Here is a 9,312-nt window from a genome sequence, read left to right as displayed (position 1 = left end):
CAAACCCGTGTGGAGTTTGACAAGGAAGCTATTATGTATGACCATGTAAACATCATATGTCAGTCACAGCTGGTGAAGGTCAGTTAACAGACTTTAAGAAAGGAAATCACAGAGAATACAGAATCCCTTCCAAACATCATTCCCTCTCTCTAATGGGAATTCTTAGCTTCATTGTGCCCCCTGCTGGTCCTTTACTCCGTGGCAGATTGATTTCTCAAGGCTTGCACTGAAATTGCACAGTCTGGTTTAATTTGTAACCTAGGCATTAAAAACAGTGTTCAACTGTATATGTAAATGGTTTTTGATTAACCTGGAAATGCTGAATAGATGTTTCAGAAATTGATTTTTGTTATGCCTATATAATTATTTATGTCCCTCTCAAAGCTAGGTTTCACCCTGGTGACAGTTGTATGATTCCAACTCTAGCAATTCCCCCTTGTAACATGGTGACCACAGGAAAGAGCAGAATATTGTCTGCCCTCATTATCTATACATGGGGCAGAACACCTGAAGTCAGAGAATCACACAGCCTTGAGTTTAGTTCATGCTCCCACCTATTTCCAGACACAAGAGCCAACAGAACAGGAGGCACCAATGTGGTACCTATAGATCAGTTAACAACTTCAGAAAAATATATTAAGAAGGATGTAGAAATATAGTGAATGTGTTGGTAGTTATCTCAAGGGTTACCCTTAACACATCTCCTGCAAATATTCTTTCCTTGATGACACACATAGTAATTAAGCAAGTGCTCTAGAATTTTGATAGGCTCATGCTTCTACTAATTTAAAAGTATGATAGAAGCTTGCATCTTAATGCAAATTTTTGTATCTCTCCAGACAACCCAATTCTACATATTCCCACTCCCTGGAATAACGTTGAGCTTTTTCATCTAAAGCAGTCTCCCAGAGGGCTGTCTTCATTCTTCTCTAAGGTCACATACACAGTTTCCTTTCAACACTTCTTCCCCTTTGTCCTCAAGGCCTGTTAGATAACAGACCAGGATAGATAAGAGGACACTTACAGAATGTATACCATGACTCAGTCTATTTAACAAGCTCCAGTTTTGACAGGGCTCATAAGTATGGTTGTATTCTACCTTGATTCAGTTGTGATCAACACTTCAAATACCAGATATGGATAATATCCAGACCTGGCATTTCAGATACGAAAAAGTAGACCTGGTTCTACCATATCTGGCAGAGAATGTGTTAGTTAAGCTTTTTAGGAGATGAATGTTTTCACTGATGAAAAATTTTTTGGAATGTGCCCCCAAAATGAGATTAGCTAAGAGCAATATATAAGTTTTTACATGCATATATGATTAAATATTAGAAATGGACATTCACAGAATTAAACAGAAATGTGTGGTATTGAAAGTGAGGCAATTCACATATGTTTTACTCTAACTTCAGGATCACAAATCATATGGACCTAATATTGCAGGATAGAGGAAACTGGGACCAGTCCAATGCATGGCTTCTCTTCAATCACAAGTCAGAATTTCCACGATGTCCTCTGGTTGTCAGAACACTGAGAAACACACTGAGGACAAGATTCTCTTTTCATATAGAGGAGCAGTTATCCCTACAATCCAGGGTACTGCAGGAGGTGGTGGTGCTCCCCTTGGATTTCAGCACTCTACTCTCCTGGGTAATGTGCATTATGGTGTGCTTCATAGCCCAGTATCATGGGAAGCTAATGGCTATCATGAGTGTTAATGTGCAGGAATTTTGGCTGATTGAGAAATATTGATTTACAAAGAAATTTTTCTCTCTTCACTGGATTCATGCACTAAAGCCTTGACACAGTGACATCGTAAAAAGATGGCATAAGTTTTTTTTTCCTAAGTTAAACTAATGTGAGTATCACTATACAGGCTGAGCTGCAGCAATGTGTGGAGAGCTGGCCAAAGGTTTCCTTAAAATACATGCACACATTGATATCTAGCATTCTCACTCACACTTTACTGTGGGGATTTTTTCAGGCTTCTCTGCCTGGGCTCACTTTCACTGATCAGAATGCTCATGAGTTTCCTTTGTCACTCTGCTAGTATTGATGCTTGTAATCGTTGTTGAAGGGCCTGAACACCATTTGCAGTATTTGTGAGACTCTTTCTGAAGGGTATTGTATCTGGAACCTAGTTCTGATCTCCTCTCTCTGATTCGCTCACAAATGGATACACCATGATTTTCCTCAGTGGTCAGATACCTCAGGTGCAGGACAAAAAGTTTGTATATGTCTCTAGAGAGCTGTACAATGTCCTCCATCAACAGTTATAAACAAGATCTTTAGGTTATTCATCTTGGAAACATTACGAATTTCATCAAGAACAAGAAAGTCCTTGTCTTTGGCAAATAGTGATATCTTGAACCTTCTCAACTGAAGAATGATGATCCAATTCACTTCTGTTCATGGTAAATCACTCACTTTGCACTGTTTTATAGACAGAGTAAATAATTGTACATTATTGTACAGGAGAGTGAGAACATTGATATGAATGAGGAAACACTGATCCATGTCAGGTCTAGGTGACTCTTAGAAGCTGAAACAATTTTGAACTTAGTACTTAAAGAGGCCCATGTTTCCAAGAATGGATAATGAGATCAACTTGACATAGAGAGAATGAAAATGGACCAACAGTAGGAAGAGTCTGAATCGTAGAGATTTGCACCTGACCTTAAATCCTGTCCTCATAATGTCATGTAAGCCAATGAGAAATAATGATTGGAAAGTGAATTGTAATCTTTGATATCAGTAACAAAGATTTATTTGACTCTGTCTATACTTGAGAATGTCTAGAAGGGAGCACTTTTCTATAGTGACTCTGTACATGTTGTGATAAAACATCTGAGCAGTATAATCTTTAGAAATCTTCATAGATTCTACTGGATTAAAAGAGATGAAATCAACAGTGCAGTAAGAAAATGACGAGAAATTGGAAACTATCCAACTAGCTTGTACATGTGCATGCCAGGAACATTAATAAACATGTTTACTCTATACACAATACACTCATTTATTGAAAAATTCAATACACAACTTTGGAGGGAGATTCTAGTGTGTTTCATTTGAATTTTCTTTAGTGAAAAAATATTTTTAAGCAATACACTCTGACCATACTTATTCTTTTTCTGAACTACTTATAGATCCTCCTCACCTCCCTATTAACTGAATTTCACAGCCTTTATTTCTTTCAATCTTTAAAAAACAACCCCATCTCTCTTTGTCTCACTTAATGTTTATCTCTGTCTCTCTCTCTCACACAAAGACTCATTAAAACACAAAAACAGAAAACCAAAATATATAAACAAAATACCAGCAAGACAAGAAAATGCCTGAATAAATTTATGTTGTTAAAGAAACATCTACAAAAATACCTCTGTATGATTTATTGGTGTTAGTATAAGACCTACTGGGAAGTATGTTTAACTGAGACAGTTAAATTCCCCTGAAGTGCACTAATTTTTCATTGCATGTTCATACCAATTGCAAACAGTTTCTTCTTTAGGATTGGGAGTCCTGTTTATTTCCCCTCTTGGCAGTAGAATCCCATGTTTTTTGAACATGTTAAGCCCTGTGTCTACTTCCACAGTCTAGAGAGTTCATATGTTTATCAATTCTTTTGTGTGTGGAAGAGGGTGTTTCCTTCGATTCATTCATTACCTCTGGCTGTTAAAGTCTTTCTAACTCTTCTTCTATATCAGCCCCTGAGTCCCGAGGAGAATGTTTGTTTAAGACAACAGATTTATAACTGAGTGGTCTAATATCTCTCTTGTTCCATAGATTGTCTATTTGAGATTCTCTGTTATTTCCCTTATTGTGAAAGAAGAAGCTTCACTAATGATAGTTGTGTGAAACACTGATTCATATGTATACACAGGCATGTCATTGGGAATTATTTTATTGTTCTATTCCTTTAGCACAGTGGTCCTCAACCTTCCTATTTGCTGCAACCCTTTAATATAGTTCCTCATGTTGTAGTGACTCCCTAACCATAAAATTATTTTGTTGCTATTACATAACTATAATTATCCACTATGAATAATAATGTAAATATCTGGCTTGCAGGGTAACTTATATGTGAACCCTGTGAAAGAGTTTTTAGTGCCTTGTGAAAGGGTTGTTCATTTCCCAACGAGGTCATACCCCAATGATGGAAAATCATGGCTTTAGCATAACATTGGTTTTCCTGTAAGCAACCTCACTATAATTTCTAGAACATTCTAGTAGTTTCTTGCATGGTTTACATTTATGGAGTGTTTTTTTTTAATTAATCTATTTATTTATTAAAATTTTCCACCTCCTCCCATTTCCCTCTTACTTCCCTCTCCCCATCCCTCTCCTGTCCTAAGAGAAGTCATTGTGCCCTGCAATATGGGAAGTCCAAGGCAATCCCCTCTCCATCCAGGTCTAGGAAGGTGTGCATCCAAACAGAGTAGGCTCTCAAAAAAAAAAGTCAGTAAATCCAATCAAAGAATGGCTTATCACTTACCCATATTTGTGCCATTAATGAACACACAAGCATATCTAACAGGCAGATCACCATTGTGGGTCACAGGTTGTTGTTAGGTTTATTATTACACTTCTCCTCCAAGAGCATGCCAAGTACCTTTCACTGCTACAACGTCAGTAGGTAAGGCATCCAGTAAGGTGCCAACTCAAGTTCTCCAGGATCAATGAGATATATGAGTTATTTTGTGATTTACATGAAGCCATTTTGACCAATGATTCAATTTATGAATGTTTGTAAAGGCATGACAGTTTTCCAAACATCCAGTAGTTTACTGAAGATGAATGTTGCGATAATTTGGAATCTGCTCTTTTGTTGGTTTGAAGCCAAAGACTGAGTGGAAACACATCTAAACCATCTAGGTTAGAAAGAAGACATTCTTAATACTTAAAAAACTATTGGACACCAGCTTCAGCAAAGATACGACTTACCTGTGCAGGGCATAGTGATTAGAAAAGTCACTTATGAGTATGAGTACATGCAAGAATATAACATAAAAGAAGCATAGGATAGTATCAGCAGGGAGTTCTAGTAAATACAGATATTTGCCAGCATTTAATTTTTCATACACTTTTTTAGCCCAGTACAATGGGGGAAGGAGACAAATAACAGCTTTAACATGATACAAAGAACAACTAGAACAGTTTTTTGATTCAATACTTTAAGTCATCAAATCATTAGTATTCTGTTGTTTAAGCAGTGAACCCACCCTAGACCAAGTATCCAGAAGGCAAACACTCCCAAGGTGGAACCTCCTATTTCAAAAGAAGGAGCAGAGGTATGCTTGAATACCCTGATCATTAGTCCACACCCTAAGTCAGGATGTGCAGTCACACTTGTCAACAACTTTGGACAAGAAGCAACTCTCTGTCCTTGATAAAAGGTAGAAATAGGCTCACATATTTGGGCCTATACAGAAATCTTATCCACAGATGCTTATTCCTGAACATTTTTTAAAAGGCACTTAATTTGTATATCAGGAAGACAGGACTCTGAAACAAATAGTGTAGAGGATCCCCAGAGGCTAGCAGGAAAACTGTCCACTCCAAAACCCATAAATTGTAAGAGGAAGGCACAGAGCTGAGAAGCAGCCGGAACCATTACCTAGCTGTCAGCTAAGGCTGTGTCAATGTGCTCTCCGTGCACAGTAGTATGTAGCAGTATCTGCAGAATACACACTAGGGATCTTGAGGAATACATGGTTGTTGGTGTCCTTGGAGACTGTGAGCTGGCTCTTCAGGGGTGTGTTGTAGAACTTAGTATCATCCCAACAAATGTTGGCAAGCCACTCCAAACCCTTTCCTCAGGGCTGACATATACAACCAACACCTATACCAGAAGTGCTCAGTGAAAACCCAGTTAAGGAACAGGTCAGTATGAGATCCTGGAAGGGCTGCAACAGCCCAGGGTCAGATTCCTTCAGAGTAACCTGGGACAGGACAACTGTGGAAAAAGCAAAGCAAAGGATAAGGTTGGAATAGGTGATAATATAGAAGTCTGCCCCTTAGTGAGTCTTGGCACTCACATACAGGGCAAATCAGCAGCAGGAATGAAAAAGGGAACCTGTCCATGGCTGTATACTAGTGAGTACCCAGACCCAGCTTTGGCTTTTCAATTTAGGGTTGGGTGGATCCAGGAGAGACTTGCATTCCATGCCAGGTACTGGATTTGATGAAGGACTTAAGTTTTAGGACTGAGGGGGAGCCAGTCTGCGAGGCGAGGCACAGAAGACTTCATTGGAGTTCACCTTTTTTCCCAAAGAAAGTAGCCCACCTGGTAGAGCCAGGCCTTCAGTATATAACACATTTGATGAGTGCTGTATGAATGCAGCAGGGAAGAGTAGGTGACCTTGCAGGCTGACAGCTATGCAGTCTATAATTGCATGAAAGAGAGTGATATTTCATTGACTAATAATCTTTCAATTTACTGCCTCATGTATTTGAGATTCAATATTAGTAGCTTCATCTTTATGCTGACCTCTGATTCTTTAAGAATAGCACCAACAGAAAACATGAACTGTAGGCAAAGACAAAGTTATCTCAATTCTCTCAGACCTCGTGGATACTGGAAGAGGGCTAGAAAGACAGAAGACACTGAAAGTCACCACACAGGGCCTAGGATTTTATTCACTGATACTGTGATGTTAAAACACAATGTAAAACCTTTTTCTTGCCACTATGGATGTTTTAGAGTTAAGAAAGAAAATGATTTGCCTAACTTTGAACACTTTTCACAGTGACTTTGTCATATGAACATGACTGAAAATATAGAAAAAAAATTGAGCAAACTGATTTCTTTAAAGAAATTCATGTCAAAAATAATCAATTCAATTTTAGGAATAAACTATCTCGTGATTTAAATGTTTAAAATATAAAGGCATCAAGATGTAACTAAACCATGAGTTTACACTGACCACAAAATTATAGTAACACTTTATAAAGAAACCAAAGCCTCAATGCTGAGAGCCAGCTGAGACACAGGTCCCTCATGGTAGGATGTGCAATAAGACCTGCAACTACACTTGGTTCATTTTCCAGGGCATTTCAATGTCACAATGACTTCATTTATGATTAAATTATATATATATATATTGAAATAGGAGTGTATTTGGCATTATCTTCATGAGATTCAAAGATCATTATAAATATCCTCATCAAAGGCAGGGAGTATAATGGTTCCACCAGAAAAATAGGATCCTGGAATAGATAACAGGAGCAAAGAGGCTCTTTCCAATTTCTGGCTATTATCTGTAGAGTAGCAGTGAACATTATTGAGTTAGTGTCTCTAGTAGAATGTAGAGTCATTTGGGTACATGCTCAGAGTGGTATAGCTGGATGCTGGGGTATGTCTATTCCAATCTTCCTCTGGAGCAGTCACACTGATTCCACAGTGGCTGTACAGAATGGGGAATATAAAGTGTTTAAGTTTGCAGTATTAGGGGTTTGAACACTTCAAAATGGCTCTGCAGCATGCAACAGACAGCTGCTTTAACCTAAGTCTTAAAGTCACTTGACTGATGCTTTAATATTGTTGAGTCTTCTTTAATTCAGAGGACAGAATAAGGAGATTCCCTTGCCAGCTGATCATTCATGCTTTCCTGTTGGTGGAGACAGGACAGTGCTTTATAAAACAGTATTTTAAATTCAAAGAGTATTTTAAATTCAACAGAGGTTTAAAAGATCTCTAACATAGAATAGGCCAATGGGATTCCTGCCTACCACAACATATGAAGATTATGACATCAATATTCAGTACATTGCATTCATATTTACAGGGGATTTATGTCAGTTAGAGGAACATGCCAAACTAACTATTTGCACTACAGAGATTTCTTACTTAATCAAACCCTTGAGATATCAACTTCCATAGGATTCCATGTTGCCTGTTATTGGCCCAGGTATCCAAAACCAATCAGTCTATAGAACATGAGTGACTTCATCATAACCAGAGGAACCTGAAGGATGATAGTATGTCAGATTAGGTCAGTGTCTATAAAAGTCTGAAACTGTAGGTCAGGGTACTGGTTCTGGAAAGGTAGTAAACTTAAGATCAGATTAATATGAAGAATCTCAAACCATTCTTTACTAACATCTATACACACTGAGAAAATAAATCAGTTCTATGAAAAATAATTTAATGATATTTTTGTCAACTTATAAGATTTACACTTATGTAGTAGTACATTAAAATGTAAATAAATCTTCCATTCTGAGAAAATGAAATTCTGCTGCACTACACAGATAAAATTAAAAAACACACATTCATGCTACTTAAGACTGTGAGAGGAGTTTTGGTTTAGTCAGATGCTGTTTATGTGAACTTTACTGGTAAAACTCATATTATACATCATTCAAAGCTACTTCAAAAAATTTCAAGTCTCTTCACATCCAGAGATGATTCTATTACTATGCTTTAACACAGTTTTACCTTCTTTAGTGTTTTATTACAGGGAAACATGTAAATGGAGGTCAATTAGCATGATTTTATTTATAGAGAATTAGGCAGGAAAACAGACACTCAGAACAAATGTTCCTGTGTAAATCTTCAGGCTAGTCATCTCTGTCATCTCAGTCCCAGGGCAACTTCCTGCTCCTTCAGAGTTTCTGACACACTCAGGATGTGGTTGCAATACTGTGTGTTGCACAGTAATAGATGGCAGAGTCTTCAGATGTCAGGCTTCTGAGCTCCATGTAGGCTGTGTTGGAGGATGTGTCTGCAGTCAGTGTGGCCTTGCCCTGGAACTTCTGAGCATAGTCAGTATCATCAACATCATCAGGATCAATATCTCCAATCCATTCCAGGACCTGTCCAGTCCCCTCCTTCACCCAGTGAATATAGTATTTAGTAATATCATCAGAGACCCTGCAGGACAATTTCACTGAGGTCCCAGGCCTCACAAGCTCAGGCCCAGACTGCTGCAGCTGTACCTGGGAGCGGACACCTGTAGAGAAAAGACAGGTTAGGAGTCATTGTCACCTCTGTCCCTGTTTCCTCTTCAGATTTGGAACTGGAATGCCCCTTTACCTGTAGTTACTGACATGAGGAAGAGAGTGATCCAGCTCCAATCCATGGTAAGGACCTGTGTGCTCAGCGACTGTGGAGAGGACACTGATCATACGTTGATCTGGGGTGTGGACATCTCTATATTTACCATGTAATTTGTATATTCATGAACAGTGAAGTTCCTAGAACAGCTTTAAAAGAAAGAGGTAGAGGACTTTGGGTCAGGTAGCAGGATGCTAAAGTCCAATTATCATATGTACTCATAAGTAGTTTTTAAACATAAAGCAAAGAAAACA

At 38.3% G+C, this 9,312-nt stretch overlaps 1 gene segment (V, D, J or C); it reads right to left on the bottom strand.

Annotated features, from left to right (window-relative positions):
• Positions 1–8,625: 8,625 nt before the first annotated feature.
• On the bottom strand, positions 8,626–9,083 carry LOC130882732 (Ig heavy chain V region 102-like). The segment is given in 2 exon segments: positions 8,626–8,954; positions 9,038–9,083. Coding segments are annotated over 2 exon segments (375 nt in total).
• Between the last annotated feature and the right edge of the window lie 229 nt (positions 9,084–9,312).

The sequence above is a fragment of the Chionomys nivalis genome, chromosome 10, assembly GCF_950005125.1.
Source record: "Chionomys nivalis chromosome 10, mChiNiv1.1, whole genome shotgun sequence".
Classification (NCBI taxonomy): domain Eukaryota; kingdom Metazoa; phylum Chordata; class Mammalia; order Rodentia; family Cricetidae; genus Chionomys; species Chionomys nivalis.
The sequence above is the reverse complement of the archived record's forward strand: the minus strand, read 5'-3'. Positions and strand labels throughout refer to the sequence as shown.